At 41.1% G+C, this 25,260-nt stretch overlaps 2 protein-coding genes across 4 annotated transcripts in view; one reads left to right on the plus strand and one right to left on the minus strand.

Moving 5' to 3' along the window:
- LOC131946563 (uncharacterized) overlaps positions 1–25,260 on the plus strand; it is an 80,913-nt gene that overhangs the window by 21,219 nt on the left and 34,434 nt on the right. Inside the window, exons 2-3 of one of the 3 annotated variants that reach the window (XM_059307413.1) lie at positions 18,176–18,398; positions 18,571–18,802. In XM_059307413.1, the coding sequence (XP_059163396.1) occupies positions 18,724–18,802 (79 nt within the window). In that variant the 5' untranslated portion in view covers positions 18,176–18,398; positions 18,571–18,723. Of the gene's footprint in view, positions 1–18,175; positions 18,399–18,494; positions 18,803–25,260 lie in introns of all 3 variants that reach the window. The other 2 variants (XM_059307414.1, XM_059307415.1) reach the window with 2 other exon arrangements.
- LOC131946515 (mucin-2-like) lies at positions 12,043–16,363 on the minus strand. Its single transcript, XM_059307335.1, has 2 exons — positions 16,339–16,363; positions 12,043–14,411 (listed from the first exon to the last, which is right to left on the minus strand). The coding sequence occupies exons 1-2, from the start codon at positions 16,361–16,363 to the stop codon at positions 12,043–12,045; spliced, it is 2,394 nt and encodes a 797-aa protein (XP_059163318.1).

Raw genomic sequence — 25,260 nt, forward strand, 5'->3', positions numbered from 1 at the left:
CACGATGGCAGGTTCAAAGGACCGGGCTCCATTCGGCAGTGATAGATCGAGACATCAGTAAGTTAATCTGTATAGTAACTAGGTCTGTTTAGACGCCAGTAACTGGGTCTGTGTAGGCGCCAGTAACTAGGTCTTTACAGTAACTAGGTCTATATAGACGCCAGTAACTAGGTCTGTATAGACGCCAGTAACTAGGTCTTTACAGTAACTAGGTCTGTATAGGCGCCAGTAACTAGGTCTGTATAGACGCCAGTAACTAGGTCTTTATAGACGCCAGTAACTAGGTCTATATAGACGCCAGTAACTAGGTCTTTACAGTAACTAGGTCTATATAGACGCCAGTAACTAGGTCTATATAGACGCCAGTAACTAGGTCTTTACAGTAACTAGGTCTATATAGGCGCCAGTAACTAGGTCTATATAGACGTCAGTAACTAGGTCTTTACAGTAACTAGGTCTGTATAGACGCCAGTAACTAGGTCAGTATAGACGCCAGTAACTAGGTCTATATAGACGCCAGTAACTAGGTCTGTATAGGCGCCAGTAACTAGGTCAGTATAGACGCCAGTAACTAGGTCTATATAGACGCCAGTAACTAGGTCTTTACAGTAACTAGGTCTATATAGACGCCAGTAACTAGGTCTATATAGACGCCAGTAACTAGGTCTTTACAGTAACTAGGTCTATATAGGCGCCAGTAACTAGGTCTATATAGACGTCAGTAACTAGGTCTTTACAGTAACTAGGTCTCTATAGACGCCAGTAACTAGGTCAGTATAGACGCCAGTAACTAGGTCTATATAGACGCCAGTAACTAGGTCTGTATAGGCGCCAGTAACTAGGTCAGTATAGACGCCAGTAACTAGGTCTGTATAGGCGCCAGTAACTAGGTCTGTATAGGCGCCAGTAACTAGGTCTGTATAGGCGCCAGTAACTAGGTCTGTATAGACGCCAGTAACTAGGTCTGTATAGGCGCCAGTAACTAGGTCTGTATAGGCGCCAGTAACTAGGTCTGTATAGGCGCCAGTAACTAGGTCAGTATAGACGCCAGTAACTAGGTCAGTATAGACGCCAGTAACTAGGTCAGTATAGACGCCAGTAACTAGGTCTGTATAGACGCCAGTAACTAGGTCTGTATAGACGCCAGTAACTAGGTCAGTATAGACGTCAGTAACTAGGTCTGTATAGACGCCAGTAACTAGGTCTTTACAGTAACTAGGTCTATATAGACGCCAGTAACTAGGTCAGTATAGACGCCAGTAACTAGGTCAGTATAGACGCCAGTAACTAGGTCTGTATAGACGCCAGTAACTAGGTCAGTATAGACGCCAGTAACTAGGTCAGTATAGACGCCAGTAACTGGGTCTATATAGACGCCAGTAACTGGGTCTGTATAGACGCCAGTAACTAGGTCAGTATAGGCGCCAGTAACTAGTTCTGTACAGTAACTAGGTCTATATAGACGCCAGTAACTAGGTCAGTATAGACGCCAGTAACTAGGTCTGTATAGACGCCAGTAACTAGGTCTATATAGACGCCAGTAACTAGGTCAGTATAGACGTCAGTAACTAGGTCAGTATAGACGTCAGTAACTAGGTCTTTACAGTAACTAGGTCTATATACACGCCAGTAACTAGGTCTTTACAGTAACTAGGTCTATATAGACGCCAGTAACTAGGTCTGTATAGACGCCAGTAACTAGGTCTGTATAGACGCCGGTAACTAGGTCTGTATAGACGCCAGTAACTAGGTCAGTATAGACGCCAGTAACTAGGTCAGTATAGACGTCAGTAACTAAGTCTGTATAGACGCCAGTAACTAGGTCAGTATAGACGCCAGTAACTAGGTCAGTATAGACGTCAGTAACTAGGTCTGTATAGACGCCAGTAACTAGGTCAGTATAGACGCCAGTAACTAGGTCTATATAGACGCCAGTAACTAGGTCAGTATAGACGCCAGTAACTAGGTCTGTATAGACGCCAGTAACTAGGTCTATATAGACGCCAGTAACTAGGTCAGTATAGACGTCAGTAACTAGGTCAGTATAGACGTCAGTAACTAGGTCTTTACAGTAACTAGGTCTATATACACGCCAGTAACTAGGTCTTTACAGTAACTAGGTCTATATAGACGCCAGTAACTAGGTCTGTATAGACGCCAGTAACTAGGTCTGTATAGACGCCGGTAACTAGGTCTGTATAGACGCCAGTAACTAGGTCAGTATAGACGCCAGTAACTAGGTCAGTATAGACGTCAGTAACTAGGTCTGTATAGACGCCAGTAACTAGGTCAGTATAGACGCCAGTAACTAGGTCAGTATAGACGTCAGTAACTAGGTCTGTATAGACGCCAGTAACTAGGTCAGTATAGACGCCAGTAACTAGGTCTATATAGACGCCAGTAACTAGGTCAGTATAGACGCCAGTAACTAGGTCTGTATAGACGCCAGTAACTGGGTCTATATAGACGCCAGTAACTGGGTCTGTATAGACGCCAGTAACTAGGTCAGTATAGACGCCAGTAACTAGGTCTATATAGACGCCAGTAACTAGGTCAGTATAGACGCCAGTAACTAGGTCTGTATAGACGCCAGTAACTGGGTCTGTATAGACGCCAGTAACTAGGTCAGTATAGGCGCCAGTAACTAGTTCTGTACAGTAACTAGGTCTATATAGACGCCAGTAACTAGGTCAGTATAGACGCCAGTAACTAGGTCTGTATAGACGCCAGTAACTAGGTCTATATAGACGCCAGTAACTAGGTCAGTATAGACGTCAGTAACTAGGTCAGTATAGACGCCAGTAACTAGGTCTTTACAGTAACTAGGTCTGTATAGGCGCCAGTAACTAGGTCAGTATAGACGCCAGTAACTAGGTCTGTATAGACGCCAGTAACTAGGTCTTTACAGTAACTAGGTCTGTATAGACGTCAGTAACTAGGTCTTTACAGTAACTAGGTCTGTATAGACGCCAGTAACTAGGTCAGTATAGACGCCAGTAACTAGGTCTATATAGACGCCAGTAACTAGGTCTGTATAGGCGCCAGTAACTAGGTCTGTATAGGCGCCAGTAACTAGGTCTGTATAGACGCCAGTAACTAGGTCAGTATAGACGTCAGTAACTAGGTCTGCATAGACGCCAGTAACTAGGTCTTTACAGTAACTAGGTCTATATAGACGCCAGTAACTAGGTCTTTACAGTAACTAGGTCAGTATAGATCCAGTAACTAGGTCAGTATAGACGCCAGTAACTAGGTCTGTATAGATGCCAGTTACTAAGTCTGTATAGATGTCAGTAACTAGGTCTTTACAGTAACTAGGTCTGTATAGGCGCCAGTAACTAGGTCTGTATAGACGCCAGTAACTAGGTCTTTACGGTAACTAGGTCTATATAGACGCCAGTAACTAGGTCTTTACAGTAACTAGGTCAGTATAGACGCCAGTAACTAGGTCAGTATAGACGCCAGTAACTAGGTCAGTATAGACGCCAGTAACTAGGTATGTATAGGCGCCAGTAACTAGGTCTATATAGACGCCAGTAACTAGGTCAGTATAGACGTCAGTAACTAGGTCAGTATAGACGCCAGTAACTAGGTCAGTATAGACGCCAGTAACTGGGTCTGTATAGACGCCAGTAACTAGGTCAGTATAGACGCCAGTAACTAGGTCAGTATAGACGCCAGTAACTGGGTCTGTATAGACGCCAGTAACTAGGTCTGTATAGACGCCAGTAACTAGGTCAGTATAGACGTCAGTAACTAGGTCTTTACAGTAACTAGGTCTGTATAGACGTCAGTAACTAGGTCTTTACAGTAACTAGGTCTATATAGACGCCAGTAACTAGGTCTTTACAGTAACTAGGTCTGTATAGACGTCAGTAACTAGGTCTTTACAGTAACTAGGTCTATATAGACGCCAGTAACTAGGTCTTTACAGTAACTAGGTCTGTATAGACGCCAGTAACTAGGTCTATATAGACGCCAGTAATTAGGTCTGTATAGACGCCAGTAACTAGGTCTATATAGACGCCAGTAACTAGGTATGTATAGACGCCAGTAACTAGGTCAGTATAGACGCCAGTAACTAGGTCAGTATTGACGCCAGTAACTAGGTCTGTATAGACGCCAGTAACTAGGTCAGTATAGACGCCAGTAACTAGGTCAGTATAGACGCCAGTAACTAGGTCAGTATAGACGCCAGTAACTAGGTCAGTATTGACGCCAGTAACTAAGTCTGTATAGGCGCCAGTAACTAGGTCAGTTTAGACGCCAGAAACTAGGTCAGTATAGACAGCTGCAACTAAGTATTTCAGACATCCGAATTTAGATGTGAATACACCATTATGCAATGATATGGAGACACCTTTATGAATAGATATAAAGACATCTTTATTAAAACCACCTGTATTTCTAGATCTGATCGTAGTGAAATAATTTTTTTTACGTCACTCGCTTGTTAACTTCTAATTCGGATTCCTCTAATTAAAAACAATTCATCATTAAAACCCGTTAACACGAATTTAATGAAATATTTAATTAACTATTTTTAATTAAATTATTCGGTACTCAATTTTCTTTTCACACACGATCACTTTGTCGTGCGCACTTTTTAAATTAGCGCACAATACATCATCCCATTTTTTTTACAAATCCCAGTGTTCAAATGACTGTGTTTTTCAAACTCACAAAATCCCATTGACGTTCAATGACATTGTTATTCAAACTCACAAAATCCCATTGGCGTTCAATGATGTTGTGTTATTCAAACTCATAAAATCCCATTGACGTTCAATGACAGTGCTTTTCAAACTCACAAAATCCCATTGACAACAGAAATGAAAGCCCAACAAAACCAACAAATGAAGACATGTATCCTGCTTTAACCACAAACAAAGTTTGCATGCATGAGCAAATTTTCTCAGTGTTTTGCAACCATCTGATTTGATCTCTAACCATGCTTAAACCTTATTGATACGTTTATGAAATATTTGATTTGTTAGTCCAAATGTCGTAATCTTTGTAGTTTTTCAACCATCGGCGTACAAGATCTTTTCATTACATTTTCATGACAAAACAAGAAAAAAAAACCTGTTTGTTTTTGTCTTGATAGACCAATTTAATGTGTAGTTGCAAATTGCTTTATGAATCTATATGACTTATACAGTACCTTTATGCTTAAGTCGTACTATCTTTGTATCAATCTGTGCGAGACAGTTAAGTCTGCTAGAACGCCATCACCTACAACTGTTGCACTCACACAAGCAGTCAGGACTACACAGACGTTGGCATCATACGGCGAACACGTCTAGAGTTTAGCCAGACGATTAGCTTGAGTAAAACAGACATTCTTGCACATGATGTTTCTCATCTCCTTATAGTAAGATCGGGTATCTCCCTCTGTGATTTGACTTACCCGGACTCGTGTTGTCAGTAACCTCGTGTTTAACAAGATGATGTCAAGGGGAGTGGGCAAGACACATGATGTGATGGTCAAACTCGGCAAGCGTGTGTGGAAGTATACAAAACTGACCAGGTGTGATAAGATACGGGTTGGTAGAGAGCCGGTTTGTAAAGAGCCGGTTGGTAAAGAGTCGTTTTAGTATAGAGCCCGTTGGTAGAAAGCCGGTTGGTAAAGAGCCGGTTGGTAGAAAGCAGGTTGGTAAAGATCCGGTTGGTAAAGAGCCGGTTGGTAGAAAGCCGGTTGGTAAAGAGCCGGTTGGTAAAGAACCGGTTGATAGAAAGCCGGTTGGTAAAGAGCCGGTTGGTAAAGAGCCGGTTGATAGAAAGCCGGTTGGTAAAGAGCCGGTTGGTAAAGAGCCGGTTGGTAGAAAGCCGGTTGGTAAAGAGCCGGTTGGTAAAGAGCCGGTTGGTAGAAAGCTGGTTGGTAAAGAGCCGGTTGGTAAAGAACCGGTTGATAGAAAGCCGGTTGGTAAAGAGCCGGTTTGTAAAGAGCCGGTTGGTAGAAAGCTGGTTGGTAAAGAGCCGGTTGGTAAAGAACCGGTTGATAGAAAGCCGGTTGGTAAAGAGCCGGTTTGTAAAGAGCCGGTTGGTAGAAAGCCGGTTGGTAAAGAGCCGGTTGGTAAAGAGCCGGTCCGGTTGATAGAAAGCCGGTTGGTAAAGAGCCGATTGGTAGAAAGCGGGTTGATAAAGAGCGGGTTTGTAAAGAGCCGGTTGGTAAAGAGCCGGTTTGTAGAAAGCCGGTTGTTAAAGAGCCGGTTGGCCGATTTAGTAGGTCGAAAGCCGTTTGGTAAAGAAGACTATGTCTCAAACCCTAAAATAAAAACATCTTACTTCTCTCAGTGGGCATTCATTGTAACACGGAGCTAAAGGAGCTACATCACTACCATCTCCTACATCACGTCTATCTCCTACATCACGACTATCTCCGTCTGATATCATTACAACCAACTCAAACCCGTACTTTAACAAAGCGTCCATCCAAGGTCCGTCTATTATCATGGAATCATCAACGTTGATAACATTGCACTCTAAGACTGAAACTATGTCACAACACATTAAATTTCTTTCCTTTTCTCAACAATCACAAAACCAAACATAAACAGTAATTTTCAATAATAATAATAATACATTAAGAGTAAACAGGTATTACTGAACTAATTTTTCTAATAACTTTCAGATGCGCATTTGCTTTATAAAAACAGCAAGTTGGGAATTTGATAATTCATGATGGGAATTTGATAATTTAATTTGGATACGCCCCCAGACACAAGAACCCAGAATACAAACAATCAACATTTGGAGTTATGTTCTACGACAACATGGCGGCTGATTAGTCGTAATTGCGACGTACAAATACTTGGTGTCGTGTCTGTTGCATTATGTGCAACAACGTTTCATAAAACTGCGGCGTTGGCAAGATTAGGTGTGGCGAAATCCTTGTGACATTTTCTGAATGAGCTGCCTCATGGGTTTCACACTATTAGCTGGTTTTATTATGTTCGTATGTTTGTCATTTTTTTTAATTTAAGAAGTCCGTGTCCATATCTTATCTAGTTTTTTTTCTTGTCTGTCTAGCTTGTTCTGATCTGTGTAGGTCTTTCTTTCTCTGTCCGTCTCATGTCTGTCTCTCCGTCTCTCTGTCTCTCTGTCTGTCTCTATGTCTGTCTGTATTCAATCTTCTTCCCTAGTGTCAAAACCAGCAAACCTTGGGACCGGGTCTACATTTAAAGCCCGAAAGACACTTGCCCGAATAAATGTCTACCCGTATGCGACAACTGCCCGAATAAATTTCTGCCGAATGCGACAAACGCCTACATAAACCTTGCCCTACCCCTCTCCCCTAAGACAATCGTTCCCCACACCCAGCACCACTCCTCCAAGAAAGTCTTCATCCATTGTGGAGCACCGCGTCACGCCAGCCGTGGCCTGGGGGTAGAGCGCAAATCTACTATCCTGTAAGTCTCAATTTTAAATCCAGGTTTAAGCCAGTAGAACGTCCCTGAGTCCACGTTAGGGAACGTAAAGGTGGCTGGGCATAACACAGACCACAAATTCCCTTCATATGCCTAGGTCATAGAAACAGGTAAACTCTACTTCACTTGCCCCATGAACCGCCAGGAACAAAAAGCAAAAACTCCTTTGTTTTACACCACGCCTCCAAGACGATCCTCATAGGTCAGCACCACGCCACGCATCAAAGACAATCCTCATACATTAACACCACGCCACGTATCAAAGACAATCCTCATACATTAACACCACGCCACGCATCAAAGACAATCCTCATACATTAACACCACGCCACGCATCAAAGACAATCCTCATACATTAACACCACGCCACGCATCAAAGACAATCCTCATACATTAACACCACGCCACGCATCAAAGACAATCCTCATACATTAACACCACGCCACGCATCAAAGACAATCCTCATACATTAACACCACGCCACGCATCAAAGACAATCCTCATACATTAACACCACGCCACGCATCAAAGACAATCCTCATACATTAACACCACGCCACGCATCAAAGACAATCCTCATACATTAACACCACGCCACGCATCAAAGACAATCCTCATACATTAACACCACGCCACGCATCAAAGACAATCCTCATACATTAACACCACGCCACGCATCAAAGACAATCCTCATACATTAACACCACGCCACACATCAAAGACAATCCCCATGCATCATCACCACTCCCCAAGACATCGTCCAGCATCACGTTATTAAAGTACCCAATCTAACAGTGCGTAGTCAGCCATTACTTAACCACAAACGACACAGTTCCTTGACTTTAACTAACCTAACGAACAACATTGTCAGTTCACTGAGAACTCATTCTCCCCCCAGTATGATCACACTCCTGTTTCGTGTGGCCAAAGTCAGGCTAGCCGTGATATATGTCAGGAATTTAATTACAATCTCCAAATTGACTTTGTCAGAATTAACTTTCGTGTGCCAGGGTTGCGTCTATTAAAGCACCTAATTCTGAATAATATTTTCTAAAACTAGGTTTGAAGGAAATAGTTTACAATAGTTCAGTCCTTGACACGAGGTTGTTCAATAAATGAGAGATATTTTTAAGGACAAGGATAGTAGGCTGATGCGTTATAGCTGGTTAATAGACGACTGTTTTGTTATATCTGGTTTATGGACGGCTAGAATTTTATAGCTGGTATAAGGACTGGTAGAATTTAATAGATGAAATGGACCGATAGAATGTTATAGGCAGTTATAGCTGGTGTATGGACGGCTGGAATGTTATATCTGGTATAAGGACGGGTAGAATTTTATAGATGAAATGGATGGCTAAAATATTCAAGTTGGTATACGTACGGCTGGAATACTATACCTGGTATATGACGACTGGCATACTATAGCTGATGTATGAAAGGACGAAATGCTATTACTGTTATACAAATTGTTGTTTATATAGATGGTATTTATTGTAAATGCTGTCGTAGAATTGTCCTCTTGTCCCGTATTAGTGCTCACGAGAAATATGACATGGTTCCCTTTAAATCACTGGCTTCTTGTTATACTAATACTAGTATCGCTATTTACTCCAGTGACATCTATCTCATTAGTAATTACCCTTCTAGTGATACCGGTATCTCATTAATTAATCAACAGGCGTTGGTCTCACTAATTACCCTGAAAAACCGTCTCACTAATTACTATAATGACATTTTTTCCCATGGAGTTAAACCGAGGTCGCAACCTGCCGATGGCAATAACCCCCCCTCCCCCATCCCCCCCCCCTCTCCCCCAGCCTGCCCCATATTTTAATGCCTAGCTCAATCTTGTCAAGAGCCAATCATAACGCAGTCTGGAAGCATCTAATTCTGTCAGGGGGAGGGGGTTGTGGGGAGGTGTGAATTAATGGTAATCTGAATTTAGATCTTAAATTACATAATCGATGTGCTTACTAGCTACGAGAGAAGTATACTTGACAAACGATGGATATCTGTTGTAGTTTGACGGTCTACTTAAAAAAAAAACTAATCCCTGAGTGTCACGCTCAAGACATTAACAAACTTGTCATCATTACCTCCTCTTGATTGCTCTAACTCTCAACACTAAACTCCTCAAAATTGCGTAACAGATTTATGTATATCAACATAGCTATAATGACAACACGTTGTTTTACTGCAAATCTCTACTGCATCATTAACACATGCGGGTGTGTGTTTATTTACATTGTGGTTATGTGGGGGTTGTTTTGTCAGCTCTACTTTCTACGTTTGCGTCTCTCGCTTAAAACGTCATCATTAATTATTAATTATGATCATTAAATTAGTCTGCGTGTTTTAAATGAAAACACAGATAACAAATCACTGGAAACGAACACTTCCGATCATCAAGGACAGGGCAATATGTAGTGCCAAATATATTTAAACACCACAGCCAACCACTCCGCCATGCACCTCAATAACCCAACACGCTCCACCATAACCATCCCATCCCACAATTGCATTCTTACCATCAAACGCTCGCCATCCACAAACCCATCCACCATCTCGTTCACCACTTCAGAATCCACCATAACCATCCAAACATCGCCACCCCATTCCACCAACATCGCGTCGCACCCTCCACCCCCCCCCCCACTCCACCATCCACCTCACCATCATCACCCATCCCACTATCCCTGCACTCCCCTCCCCATATCACTCCGTAGTCCACTATCACCACCCCATCCCACTACACCGTCGCATCCCCCCCACTCTATCTGTCACGAAGTGGGCGTGTTCCACCTAAATATGTTCATCACGTGACCTAGAGACTGATGACCCCTCACGTGACTTACTAACCACTGTCAGTCATATTAATTAATTAACTTAAAAGAACCTCCCCCACATAATCAAATAACGCAACCAGCCAAAGATTATTGACCAACCTGGTTAGGTTATATTCACGCAGCAATGCTGATCTTTTTCATTTCTGGTGTTTTATTCTAACCCTAACTCAGTGGCGTCACTTGGGGGAGGGGGGGGAGCATTAGTGTTATTATTTTTTACCGAAATAAACGTATGTGGGTATTTACCACTCAGATGACGGAAACACACATACAAAAACCATGTCGTCATCCCTTTCTGATCTAAGTCTATACAAAAGAAATCTTTCAAAACAATACTTAGGATTATTACTTTACTATATCAAAAGTGTATCTAAGAAGTTACACTTATTTTAAAGAGAAAATTGTTTTCCACAAGCTTTAACTTCTGTCTCGGCGTTTGTCGGGTTCAGTAACTAAATCGTGTGATTTCAACACAGTTCTTTCAAATTGTACTGCTATGGAATCTCCGACGACAATGCACGAATAGTAATATTTAAATAGAATTTGATATTAAATTAAAAATTGGGGTTTTAAACGATTTGAAACTAAGGGGAGGTAACAAGTTCTGCTCGTTCTTTTTTATTTTCGTCTGTAAACTGTCGTCACCGATGGCTGCTTTCACGGGGGGGGGGGGGGGGGGGGGGGGGGGAGAGAGGAGGGGGAGGATATTTTCAGTCGCAGCATTGGTAGGGTTGAATTCACACATTATGAATTACCAAAAAATTAGAAAATAAAACAACAAAATAGCGGCGTATGGTACGCCGCGGGCCGGCTCGTACATCATAATTAATCATCAACACTCAAAGCTAAAAAAAAAAAAAAAAAAAAAAAATAAAAAAAAAAAAAAAAGAAAAGACAAATAAAATTAAACTTTAAAAAAATCAATCTTTCTATTATAGTTAGCAATGCTGTTAAACTTAAAACGAAAACTTTAAAGTACATGTAGCCTACTTAGTTTTCATTCGTTAAAAATCTAATTCCCCTTTTTACAAGCATTAAGGTTGTTTTGAGAGAGTCGGGGTTGGGGGGGGGGGGGGGGTGCTGTATGCCAAAGGTTTATCTCTGAGGCTATTTCCAGTTTCTAGTACTCAATAAAAACTCCTCTTGGTTGGAGGGTGAGGGGGGGGGGGAGTGTGAGGATTTGTTTAGTATTGTTACTATATTGTGTTCTTGTGTGACTGAAGAAGTGTTGACATTCTCATAAGTGACATTAGCCACCCAGTGTGCCCTTTAATCACCTTGCATGACATTTGTTACTCAGTGTATGACATCCATTCCTATATGACATTTGTTACTTAGGCAGCAACCTCTCAATCTACAGTAACTGTTGTAACGAACGTCCCAGAACTTCAGAGAAGAATGTTTGTGTATGTATCGACTGGCTTTGACGGCATTGTTGTAGTTATAAACGTCTTCGGTTGGGTGGCATTAAAAAACGATTAGAGCTGATGGAGAATTCTTTGTGATGCGTGTAAGTGGGTGGTGTGGTGGGTTTAAGTGGGAGATGTGGTGGGCTGTTAGAGGCTGTTGTGGTGGGCTGTAAGAGGCTGTTGTGGTGGGCTGTAAGAGGCTGTTGTGGTGGGCTGTAAGAGGCTGTTGTGGTGGGCTGTTAGAGGCTGTTGTGGTGGGCTGTAAGAGGCTGTTGTTGTGGGCTGTAAGAGGCTGTTGTGGTGGGCTGTAAGAGGCTGTTGTGGTGGGCTGTAAGAGGCTGTTGTGGTGGGCTGTTAGAGGCTGTTGTGGTGGGCTGTAAGAGGCTGTTGTGGTGAGCTCAAGAGGGAGATGTGGTGGGCTGTTAGAGGCTGTTGTGGTGGGCTGTTTGTGGTGGGCTGTAAGAGGATGTTGTGGTGGGCTGTAAGAGGATGTTGTGGTGGGCTGTAAGAGGCTGTTGTGGTGGGCTGTAAGAGGCTGTTGTGGTGGGCTGTAAGAGGCTGTTGTGGTGGGCTGTAAGAGGCTGTTGTGGTGGGCTGTTTGTGGTGGGCTGTTTGTGGTGGGCTGTTTGTGGTGGGCTGTAAGAGGATGTTGTGGTGGGCTGTAAGAGGCTGTTGTGGTGGGCTGTAAGAGGCTGTTGTGGTGGGCTGTAAGAGGCTGTTGTGGTGGGCTGTAAGAGGCTGTTGTGGTGGGCTGTAAGAGGCTGTTGTGGTGGGCTGTTTGTGGTGGGCTGTTTGTGGTGGGCTGTTTGTGGTGGGCTGTAAGAGGCTGTTTGTGGTGGGCTGTAAGAGGCTGTTGTGGTGGGCTGTAAGAGGCTGTTGTGGTGGGCTGTAAGAGGCTGTTGTGGTGGGCTGTAAGAGGCTGTTGTGGTGGGCTGTAAGAGGCTGTTGTGGTGGGCTGTAAGAGGCTGTTGTGGTGGGCTGTTTGTGGTGGGCTGTTTGTGGTGGGCTGTTTGTGGTGGGCTGTAAGAGGCTGTTTGTGGTGGGCTGTAAGAGGCTGTTGTGGTGGGCTGTAAGAGGCTGTTGTGGTGGGCTGTAAGAGGCTGTTGTGGTGGGCTGTAAGAGGCTGTTGTGGTGGGCTGTTGTGGTGGGCTGTAAGAGGCTGTTGTGGTGGGCTGTAAGAGGCTGTTGTGGTGGGCTGTAAGAGGCTGTTGTGGTGGGCTGTTGTGGTGGGCTGTAAGAGGCTGTTGTGGTGGGCTGTAAGAGGCTGATGTGGTGGGCTGTAAGAGGCTGTTGTGGTGGACTGTAAGAAGCTGTTGTTGTGGGCTGTAAGAGGCTGTTGTGGTGGGCTGTAAGAAGCTGTTGTGGTGGGCTGTTAGAGGCTGTTGTGGTGGGCTGTAAGAGGCTGTTGTGGTGGGCTGTAAGAGGCTGTTGTGGTGGGCTGTAAGAGGCTGTTGTGGTGGGCTGTAAGAGGCTGTTGTGGTGGGCTGTAAGAGGCTGTTGTGGTGGGCTGTTTGTGGTGGGCTGTTTGTGGTGGGCTGTTTGTGGTGGGCTGTAAGAGGCTGTTTGTGGTGGGCTGTAAGAGGCTGTTGTGGTGGGCTGTAAGAGGCTGTTGTGGTGGGCTGTAAGAGGCTGTTGTGGTGGGCTGTAAGAGGCTGTTGTGGTGGGCTGTAAGAGGCTGTTGTGGTGGGCTGTAAGAGGCTGTTGTGGTGGGCTGTTTGTGGTGGGCTGTTTGTGGTGGGCTGTTTGTGGTGGGCTGTAAGAGGCTGTTTGTGGTGGGCTGTAAGAGGCTGTTGTGGTGGGCTGTAAGAGGCTGTTGTGGTGGGCTGTAAGAGGCTGTTGTGGTGGGCTGTAAGAGGCTGTTGTGGTGGGCTGTTGTGGTGGGCTGTAAGAGGCTGTTGTGGTGGGCTGTAAGAGGCTGTTGTGGTGGGCTGTAAGAGGCTGTTGTGGTGGGCTGTTGTGGTGGGCTGTAAGAGGCTGTTGTGGTGGGCTGTAAGAGGCTGATGTGGTGGGCTGTAAGAGGCTGTTGTGGTGGACTGTAAGAAGCTGTTGTTGTGGGCTGTAAGAGGCTGTTGTGGTGGGCTGTTGTGGTGGGCTGTAAGAGGCTGTTGTGGTGGGCTGTAAGAGGCTGTTGTGGTGGGCTGTAAGAGGCTGTTGTGGTGGGCTGTAAGAGGCTGTTGTGGTGGGCTGTAAGAGGCTGTTGTGGTGGACTGTTTGTGGTGGGCTGTAAGAGGCTGTTGTGGTGGACTGTAAGAGGATGTTGTGGTTGGCTGTAAGTGGTTGTTGTGTTGGGCTGTAAGAGGCTGTTTGTAGTGGGCTGTAAGAGGCTGTTGTGGTGGGCTCTAAGAGGATGTTGTGGTGGGCTGTAAGAGGCTGATGTGGTGGGCTGTAAGAGGCTGTTGTGGTGGACTGTAAGAAGCTGTTGTTGTGGGCTGTAAGAGGCTGTTGTGGTGGGCTGTAAGAGGCTGTTGTGGTGGGCTGTAAGAGGCTGTTGTGGTGGGCTGTTGTGGTGGGCTGTAAGAGGCTGTTGTGGTGGGCTGTAAGAGGCTGTTGTGGTGGACTGTAAGAAGCTGTTGTTGTGGGCTGTAAGAGGCTGTTGTGGTGGGCTGTTTGTGGTGGGCTGTAAGAGGCTGTTGTGGTGGGCTGTTTGTGGTGGGCTGTAAGAGGCTGTTGTGGTGGGCTGTAAGAGGCTGTTGTGGTGGGCTGTAAGAGGCTGTTGTGGTGACCTGTAAAGAAGGTATTCACTTGTCAGCAGAACGCAGGAGTTGTATTAAATTACTTTCAAAGACTTTTTGTTTTATATTAGACACTTTATTAGTCTATCACAAACCTGATGGCTAAAAAATAACTAATGGGTGCGGGTCATGACCCATGTTTTAGTTAGCGACCAATCTATTGTCCAGGCCATCCATGCGTCCATTGTATCCTCTGGCCACAACCCCACATATGGATCCGGGTTATGACCCAAAACTTATGGTCTTTAGCCTAGCCACGACCCATCATATATTTAGTGATGGAATAAACCGCAAATATGTTGAATAATCAATATACATTTTTTGCAGGTATTTCTGCCGGTATTTTTTGCAAGTATTGCCGCTGGTGTTGCGGCAGGTATATGTTTCCGACGGTTTAACATTACATATACATACAAACATACTACCTGGTACTCTACGGATATTGATCTTTAGAACATCTTAACAGTTACTCAGCTTTCGACTTGTAAACAAGCATAGAAACTCACGTGAGTCTAAACACACACGTGTAAGTACTCAGCCTATAGATTATTTCAGCAATAAAAGTAATGCAGTTTGGATGAAAGTTTTCTGCCGATGACATTTATTTCTGGGGAAAAAAACACACTGCACTTTAGAATAATGTCATAGTGGCATATTTTGAATCCTTTATACATTTACAGGAATAAAACTAATTTGTAGAAGTATTGATTGATAGACATTAAAATCGATACTTCTACAAATACCAGCAGAGTCGTATCGAGCTAACGATATGCCTTCCCTACCTTTTGTTTCCTTGCAGTTTAAAAATACCCTCGATCCTTTACAATGTTGCTAAGCCAGCTATTTAAAAATGTCAAATTTGCAACTTTATTGAAAGGCCAAAACTTGTGGACGAAATCCTGCAATACAACATTAAATCACTAATAAGCATTAATATAAAAATAAATAAAAGAATACATTTTTTATCTATTACTATTACTAATCGATACATACTGAACATTTTAAGTACACACAATCGATATTTTATTAAAGTTTTATATAAATAATAATGCATTTTTAAGTCTGGCACCAAAAGTCGATACATACTTGCTGTTAAGGGGTCATCCATAAATGACGTCACACTCGTAGGGGGGAGGGGGGGGGTCCGTAATTTTGTGACGATGTGTGATGAGGGGGAGGGGGGGGGGGGGGTTCAGATGTTGCAACGTCACATTTTTGCATTATAAAAAAGCAATGTTAGAAAACGAATTTTAGACGTTATTTCGCGTTTTAGATAACTGTTTTAATAAATTGTAATAGTTTAGACAAGATTTTGGAAAAATATCGATGTTTTAAAAAAATTCAACTGCAATTTTGAGGGGGGGTTGTAGGTTGAGGTGTGACGTCATTTTAGGGGGGGTCTGACTTTTTGTGACGACGTGTGACGGAGGGGAGGGGGGAGGTAAAAATCGTCAAAAAAAGCGTGACGTCATTTATGGATGACCCCTAAGTACTAATAAATGCCGAATACTTAAAGTCTGATGCAAACAGATAGGTCAAGTCAAATATAAATCGTATATGGGGTAGGGGATCTATTTCTAATTTCTAGTTGTCTCATACCGTGCTGTAGTTTTCTAGACCATACTTTAGCATGACAATGTAAACAAAGTATTCAATTTTCAATCCTCACTAAGGTGTATTTTTCAATTTCTTGTACGATAAAAATGTCGTCCTTAATTAAAACCAATTAATAAAGTTATCTTGTTATCGTGAACTCTCTTTTTATGGATGTCAAATTGGCTGAGGGGTGTGGTTTAAGTGGGATGAGGGGTGTGTTTTAAACATCAAGTGAGATCTAGAGTGGAGGGGGGGGGGGGCTAAGGCTGTTCCATTAAATATAAACATTTCCATTTTTTTAAATCAACGTATAGAAACCTACTGAAATCTTCCTGTTTTAAAGCCATAGTTGATGCTATGTTTTGTGTCATAATTGATTGCAAATTTTCTTTCATTTCTTTATGCAGTTTAGTATTATTGTGTAGCAAATTCAAATGTCAGTCATCTTTAATGACATTTGTGTTTCTATCTGTCTGGTGTTAATCTAATCTGGGCTCCTACGAGTTTCAGCATGTACCGCTATATAACATGCATTGCTGTATTGAACTCTTAATCTTATGTCCATTCAAACTTTTACAAGCTTTTTCGCATCAAACTTTAATTTTTCTGGGACGTTATAGAAAAGTTTGGAATGTGTTGGTACTAAACTTATTTGGAACATTTTTAGAGAAAAGTTCCAGATGTATTTATACAAAAGATATCCGGGGTGGACTATTTGGAGAGAATAGTTTGGAACATGTTTATACCAAACTCCATTGATTTAGGACATTGTACAAACACGTTTTGGAAAATGTTTGAAATAAAGTCAAGTTTTCTAGATGTCTCAACATTTTATAGAGAAAACTTAGAAAAATGTTAGTCTGGGACTTTTATGAAACAATTAAGACCATAATTTTACAAAGCCGTCAGTACATAAAGATGTAGTGAACATAATTTCTTCAAAAGCTGAACTTAAAATACATGTCGTCCGTGCGCATCTTTAATTTGAAGAAATATTCACACCTTTAATTAAACAAAAAAAAATAATTAACAACGTCATATTTTTAATATTTGATTATATTAATTAATTTCAATCCCTGGAAAACATTGTTAACAGAGGGTTAAGGAAACTCATTTGTTATCTGCTTCTTACTTCTCTTTCGTCTTTTTCTCAGACATGCGCGGCTAATTATGGGGAAGTGCTGAAGGCATGTCCTTAAAAACCAATATCAGAACACAGGGCAGGTGGTTATTTTGTTGATGGCCTCGCTGTAAATTAATTGCATTAATTAGAATATGACCGAAAGGTGAAGCTATTTTTTTCCTCTTTTGAATGAACTTGTTAATTTTTTTTTAACAAAACACCATGTTACAAACGAAATCGAAGCTCTTCTGAAAACTATCAATGGATTATTTAAACAGTCAGAGATAAAAATATAAATATATAAATAGCTTTTCGTGGGACTTCTACATAATGAATATTTATTATGTTTTTAAGATAATGGTTTGAAAAGAAGCCAAAAAAAATTGAAATGACCTTGTTAGAAAAGTTCTTGTAGAGATGAATACCGTACTTACGCAGAACACTCTACGTGTTATAGAGGAAAAGTGCTGGGAGGGTAGCAGAGAGTGGGAACTAGAGATACATGACACTCACCTCTATCGGTGCCAGAGTTTAATGTACGACAACGTTCAGCGTTTAGACTTGTTTACGGCTGGCTGCGGCACCGGATGTAGGTGACGGAAGTGCCTGTTACCATGGAAACCAGGCCCGCTTAGAACATCGGGCGCCGTGAAATGTTTTAGGCTATGTCTAAGTTATGCCCCCTCCGTACAAACACCTCTAAAATTGTATGCGTGTGTGTAAAGCCGCAGATAAATTTTACTATTGTAGTTTCAATTATTTTGTTTTATTGTATTATTATAGCAAGACTTTAGGCGCCATCTAAGCCACACTATAACAATAGGTATTAGCCTATTAGGCTTTGTACTAGATATTTGCTTGAGATAACTAAAAAAAAACTATCATCGGGTACTTTAAAACTCACCGAATTTGTTACAGAACTTTGAATTATGTAACGTAATTTCGTTACAAATCTGCTATGTAAATTTGCAAAGAAAAAAGTCTTGATATACTTTGTTTATCAAATTTTGACAAACTGACTAACATTTTTTTTCAGGAATTTTCTCGGCGCAGAGATTGTACAACACAAACAACAACGTAACAAATTCTAAGCAAGTAGAACATTGCGTCATACAAGCATAAAGAGAATCGAATCCAAGAAAAGCAAGTCTAAACAAATACGAGATTAGTGACAGGTTCAAATTTTTTCTCATACAAGCTAAAAAAGAAGGAAGAAGACAGAAAGAAAACGAAACAAGAAATCTTCGATTGTTTTTGAAGTTGTCTTAGGTTTATATTTTTAAAAAATATAAAATATAATTTTTTTTTTAAAATAATTTATTTTACTTTTTTACTTTATTTGCAAATCTTTAAAGCTCAAAATCTTAACTGATATTTCTTAAGACACAACAGTGAGAATTTTAGAACATCTTCAATTTGGATTTGCTCAAGGAGTTTCAGCATTTGTGAAAGAAGGAAAGTGTTTTTAAAAGAAAGGAAAACTCAAACACGAAGAGCAGTAAAACAGAAGAACTAATCAAACAAAATACTAACCTATTCAAACAGAAAAACTAATTAAATACAAGGAAAATCACATATAAGGAGATGGCCGTTCAATTCTTCGTAGTCCAGTCATATCTTCAGATCGTGCTGACCACTCTTTCGCTGTATGCCCTACATGCGTGTGAGTACTGCATGTCATTTTGTATGATTGTCATATCATGCTATATGTCTGTCGTGTGATGTATGCTTGGCATATGGTGTTTTATGTCTGTCTGATCATGATGTTATGTGTCTGGCACGTCATGTATGTCTGTCACTAAGTGTTAGTGTGTGTCTATCAGTGTGTGGTATTGTATGTCAATCATTGAGTGATGTTGTGTCTCAATCACAAAATGCATGTATGTCATGGGTGAAGTTTGTCTATCATGGGATGGTGTGGTATGTCATGAGGTGATGTGTGTGTCTGTCGTGTTGTCCGTGATGTGTGTGTCTGTCATGTTGTCCGTGATGTGTATGTCGTGTTGTGATCTCATTAGCCGATGATGAAACCTGTAATACTAATGCGCACATGCAAGGCAAACTGACGCTGTAAATTATGTCTGAGGCGAGAAAAATATGACATTTTGGCGATTTAATGACATTAATAAGTTAATATATAAAATAATTTATTTGTGAGTGTATTTGTATCTTTATATGTGTGTTTCTGTGTGTGAATCTATGTATGTAGACACTGTATTACTTTATAATTTTCTATTACTATCAAATCAATCACAGGATGTTGTATAATGTAACAATTGTTTTTTTATTCAATCATTGACTTAAGCTCATAAATCCGCGATATATAATTCCACCACTAGTCGTAAGTCTAAAACAAAAATTAAAATTTCTTGTTTCCCTTTACGCCATCTAAATTTTAATTTATGTTCGTGAACAAGATAAGATAATCGAGGTTCCTTGTGTCTATCGAGTTACTGACCCCAAGTTTGAATACCACAGCAAAGGTGCTTTTAAGAGAAGCAAAACATGCCCCATCGGAAACACCCCCCGCAGGGTAATGCTCCCTAATTTGGGGAGAAAAAAAAAGCTTAAAAAAATAAATCGTTAGATTTTTTAATACATTGCGAGAAGCGTGGAGGAACATTGATATCGGCAGCCGTATAAAAAGTCGTGTCGTCTTTGTTTTTATCTCGAAATGGATTTAATTATAGGAATCTGTTCATCTTAAAACCATTTCACACACACAACTGTGCTGTTTTCATTTTCTGAGATTATCGGCTGCTTACTACACACATGTGTATGTGTGTGTGTGCGTGTGAGGCTGAGTGTTTGGTGCATCTGTTTATGTGTGCGTGAATGTGTATGTGAATGGTTGAGTGTGTTTGGTGCGTCTATGAGCGCCTGTGCGTCTATTTTTTATAGTTCTGATCTGATTTTACGTTCATAGAAATAATTGAATAAGGGGTCGTCCATAAATGACGTCACACTCGTAGGGGGAGGGGGGGTCCGTAATTTTGTGACGGTGTGTGATGAGGGGGAGGGGGGGGGGGGTTCAGATGGTGCGACGTCACACTTTTGCATTAGAAAAATCAATGTTAGAAAACGAATTTTAGACGTTATTTTGCGTTTTAGAAAACTGTTTTAATAAATTGTAATAACAATTGATTAAAATAATCTATTTTGACAGAGTTCAGACATGATTTTGAAAAAAAATATAGCTGTTTAAAAAAAAATTAACTGCAATTTTGAGGGGGGGGGGGTTGTAGGCTATGGTGTGACGTCATTTTAAGGGGAGGGTCTGGCCTTTTGTGACGACGTGTGACGGAGGGGAGGGGGGAGGGAGGTAAAAATCGTCAAAAAGCGTGACGTCATTTATGGATGACCCCTAATGTGTAATAGAATTTTAAACGACGTTAAAGCTAGCACACGATCGGGTACTTAAAACGGCACACAGTGAAGTCACTGTGTTGAACAACATATATCTTTAACGTTTCCCTTATTGTAGATCTGATTCACAACAAACATCCCACAACTCGTTAAGTTTAGCGGTTATCGGCCTTTGTTATTAAACAATCTAAATTTACTAAAACATTTTCTTCTATTTATTGAGTTTTCGCCCCTTGTCGCACTAACTTGACCTCCTTAAGCCAGGTCTATAACTCACCCGCCTATTTTCTTGTTGCTCTCGCGTCGATACAACCTTTGTATAGCTCATACGTCACACACACCACACCTGTAATTCAATCGCTCATGTCATAAATTATTTCCTCTAAACATGCTCTACCTTTTCATCCTACCGCCGTTGTCTGTGCTCTTTATTGAAATATTCGCAGACTTCTCCACACAGATAAAGATTTTGGTTACACTTTTTTTTCTGAAAGAAATTTAAAATTTTTCCTAGTAGCGGTATGCCCTACTCGTCAATGGTTGAGCTACAAATTAAAGTTGACGGAATATTTTATCGCACGATGAAAAACGCGAGTCTCTACCACCTAGAGGGCGCTCAGCTTGAAGAAAACAGCAGTAAAAAAATTAAGTGCCTGGAACAAATAATAGTTCGCATTTTTATGGGATTTCGTGTGGAAAATAAAACATGGAATGATGTGAAATGGATGTGTCGATGATAATGAACCTGGGGTAGGCGGGTCAAATACAGTAAAATATATCAGTGGTGTGTTGGTAATACAGTAAAATATATCAGTGGTGTGTTGGTAATACAGTAAAATATATCAGTGGTGTGTTGGTAATACAGTAAAATATATCAGTGGTGTGCTGGTAATACAGTTAAATATGTCAGTGGTGTGTTGGTAATACAGTTGAATATATCAGTGGTGTGTTGGTAATACAGTTAAATATATCAGTGGTGTGTTGGTAATACAGTTAAATATATCAGTGGTGTGTTGGTAATACAGTTAAATATGTCAGTGGTGTGTTGGTAATACAGTTAAATATGTCAGTGGTGTGTTGGTAATACAGTTGAATATGTCAGTGGTGTGTTGGTAATACAGTTGAATATATCAGTGGTATGTTGGTAATACAGTTGAATATATCAGTGGTATGTTGGTAATACAGTTGAATATATCAGTGGTATGTTGGTAATAGTTGAATATATCAGTGGTATGTTGGCAATACAGTTGAATATATCAGTGGTATGTTGGTAATAGTTGAATATACCAGTGGTATTTTTGTAATACAGTTGAATATATCAGTGATATATTGGCAATACAGTTGAATATATCAGTGGTATGTTGGAAATAGTTAAATATGTCAGTGGTGTGTTGGTAATACAGTTGAATATATTAGTGGTATGTTGGTAATAGTTGAATATACCAGTGGTATTTTTGTAATACAGTTGAATATATCAGTGATATATTGGCAATACAGTTGAGTATATCAGTGGTATGTTGGTAATACAGTTGAGTATATCAGTGGTATGTTGGTAATACAGTTGAATATATCAGTGGTATATTGGCAATACAGTTGAGTATATCAGTGGTATGTTGGTAATACAGTTGAATATATCATTGGTATGTTGGCAATACAGTTGAGTATATCAGTGGTATGTTGGCAATACAGTTGAGTATATCAGTGGTATGTTGGTAATACAGTTGAATATATCAGTGGTATGTTGGCAATACAGTTGAGTATATCAGTGGTATGTTGGTAATTTAGTTGAATATATCAGTAGTATGTTGGCAATACAGTTGAAAATATCAGTGGTATGTTGGTAATACAGTTGAAAATATCATTGGTATGTTGGCAATACAGTTGAGTATATCAGTGGTATGTTTGTAATACATTAAATACATCATTAGTATGTTGTCACGTTGTGCTAGATACTGTGACTTTGGGGGATCAAGGATAAGAGTCACATGATGGTGTGTATGGACCTAATGGAGTGTAGGGACCTTATACTGTGTATGGACCTAATGGAGTGTAGGGACCTTATGGAGTGTAGGGACCTTATGGGGTGTAGGGACCTTATAGTGTGTAGGGACCTAATGGAGTGTAGGGACCTAATGGAGTGTAGGACCTAATGGAGTGTAGGGACCTAATGGAGTGTAGGGACCTAATGGAGTGTAGGGACCTTATGGAGTATAGGGACCTTATGGAGTGTAGGGACCTTATGGAGTGTAGGGACCTTATAGTGTGTAGGGACCTAATGGAGTGTAGGGACCTAATGGAGTGTAGGACCTAATGGAGTGTAGGGACCTAATGGAGTGTAGGGACCTAATGGAGTGTAGGGACCTTATGGGGTGTAGGGACCTTATAGTGTGTAGGGACCTAATGGAGTGTAGGGACCTAATGGAGTGTAGGGACCTAATGGAGTGTAGGGACCTTATGGAGTGTAGGGACTTTATAATGTTTAGGGACTAATGGAGTGTAGGGACCTTATGGAGTGTAGGGACTTTATAATGTTTAGGGACTAATGGAGTGTAGGGACCTTATAGTGTGTAGGGACCTAATGGAGTGTAGGGACCTTATAGAGTCTAGGGACTTTATAATGTTTAGGGACTAATGGAGTGTAGGGACCTAATGGAGTGTAGGGACTAATGGAGTGTAGGGACCTTATAGTGTGTAGGGACCTAATGGAGTGTAGGGACCTAATGGAGTGTAGGACCTAATGGAGTGTAGGGACCTAATGGAGTGTAGGGACCTTATAGTGTGTAGGGACCTTATAGTGTGTAGGGACCTAATGGAGTGTAGGGAACTGATGGAGTGTATGGATTTATGGTGTGTAGAGTCCTAATGGTATGTAGTGACCAAAATATTACTAACTAGAGTTAGACGAAATAATTTATACGAACTGTTATAAGTAAACGAACAAATATTCAACTAACATCAACAACAACACCCCAGGAAAACTCGATTCATTATTTCTTCCATGTATTTGCTCTTCATTGGGATGTAAGGGGGTTTCCCCCAAGGGCAAATAACTCTTGATGTGAAGCAGTAATCCATCCCTCTAGCGCCCCTCTAGATTGGAGATGAAAGCTGGGGAACGTTGTGGCTTGTCAACAGATTGGAACAACTTAGAGGCTTTAGGGTGATCAGATGAGGGCAGGGAGACAACGCTGTTGAACATCGTAGAAGGGAAAATACTCTGTTTCTTTCTTGGTGAATGGTGTCAAATATAAACTCTAGTTGGTAGATTTAGTGTGGAGAAGATTTTGTTGCGCGAAGACTAAATCTGGTTTATAATGTCGAAAGATTATTTATTTTGGAAATGTTTTCTGTGACCACGTTCTGCGCAGCTAAGTTTTATTGAAAATATCAAATAAAGAAGTTGCGATCTGACCAGTGCTGTGAGCTGTGTTTGTATGTGAACGCTGACTCTACAACTGTCAGCTGTTTCTACTATAACGACAGCAACCACTGACTTTACAAGTGTCAGCTGTCTATACAAACGCCACCAAACACTGACTTTGTTACATTAGTTATAATTTATAACAACAGCGAGCTTCGACCAGCAACTATATTTGATTTCTGGTGTTCTGGTGTAAGGCTGTCAGAGGCGTAGTGACCCTTCCCGGCGCCCGGGGACAAACTTTTCGATTTGCACCCCCCCCCCTCAAGATTTCGATTTGCACACCCCCCCTCAAACTTTCGATTTGCACCCCCCCTCAACCTTTCAATTTATTTTTTCAACTTATTTTGGCGCCCCCTAAGGTAGGCACCCGGGGTCGCCCCCCCTCGCTACGCTACTGAAGGCTGTTCCAACCAATCAATTGCTTTTAACGTACGACTTTCAGGCTTCTACATTAGCCTTCCTCTCCTGGCTTTACCAAATCCCTTTTGCCGGAAAAAAATACCTAAATTTAAGTTGGCAAGATACACAGTGTCTACTAAATATATAATTCAACATAAATCATAAAACTATCTATAATAAATCCGTATCTCAGTTTTAACTCAATCCAAACAAACATAAGTCTATAAAAAAAAGTCTATAAAGTTGTACGGTCTAATAGAGTTTACCAAAATTAACAAATGTATTAAAAAAAACACCTTTGACAGGTGACACAACAGAACAATTACGCCCACTTAAGGAAAATCAAAACAACAAAAAGTTTCCCATCTTAAATCTGATAAATTGTAACCACGCTCATCCGTTCACGCATGCCATCTGTTGAAAGGAATCTCCCCTGATAATAAAAGTCAAACCCAGTCGCTGCCACAAGAACCGGCCCCCAATAGTCTCTGTGTGATCCTACTAATCCAATAGTGACCCAAAATAACACTCCGGGAATTCAATTTACAGACGCGTCTTAAAATACAATCGGGAATTTCCTGTCAAGACGCGTGCGATACTGAGCTATGAGTTTTTTTTGTGTAGTTGTGGATGGTTGTGTATAATTGTGTGATGCGTGTGGTTGTGCGTGGTTGTGTTTAATTATGTGTGTTTGTAAGTTGCTGTGTTATAGTTGTATGTGTAGAAAATGCACCTTGATGAAATGGTTATATGTATGTTTGGTACTATGGCAAAAAATTAAAATTGTGTACGATGTGGTATAAATTGGATATATAGCTGTTGTGTAGATATAAAGCATCAAAGCAAAATCCGACAACATGCATTTTCATCATTAGATCTTGTTGCTATTCGTTAATATCGCCCCATTTTGTCCTCTTACGCATCCTATTTTC

This window comes from Physella acuta, unplaced genomic scaffold (assembly GCF_028476545.2).
Source record: "Physella acuta isolate Inbredline_101_S28 unplaced genomic scaffold, ASM2847654v3 ptg000562l, whole genome shotgun sequence".
In the NCBI taxonomy this organism is placed as follows: Eukaryota; Metazoa; Mollusca; class Gastropoda; family Physidae; genus Physella; species Physella acuta.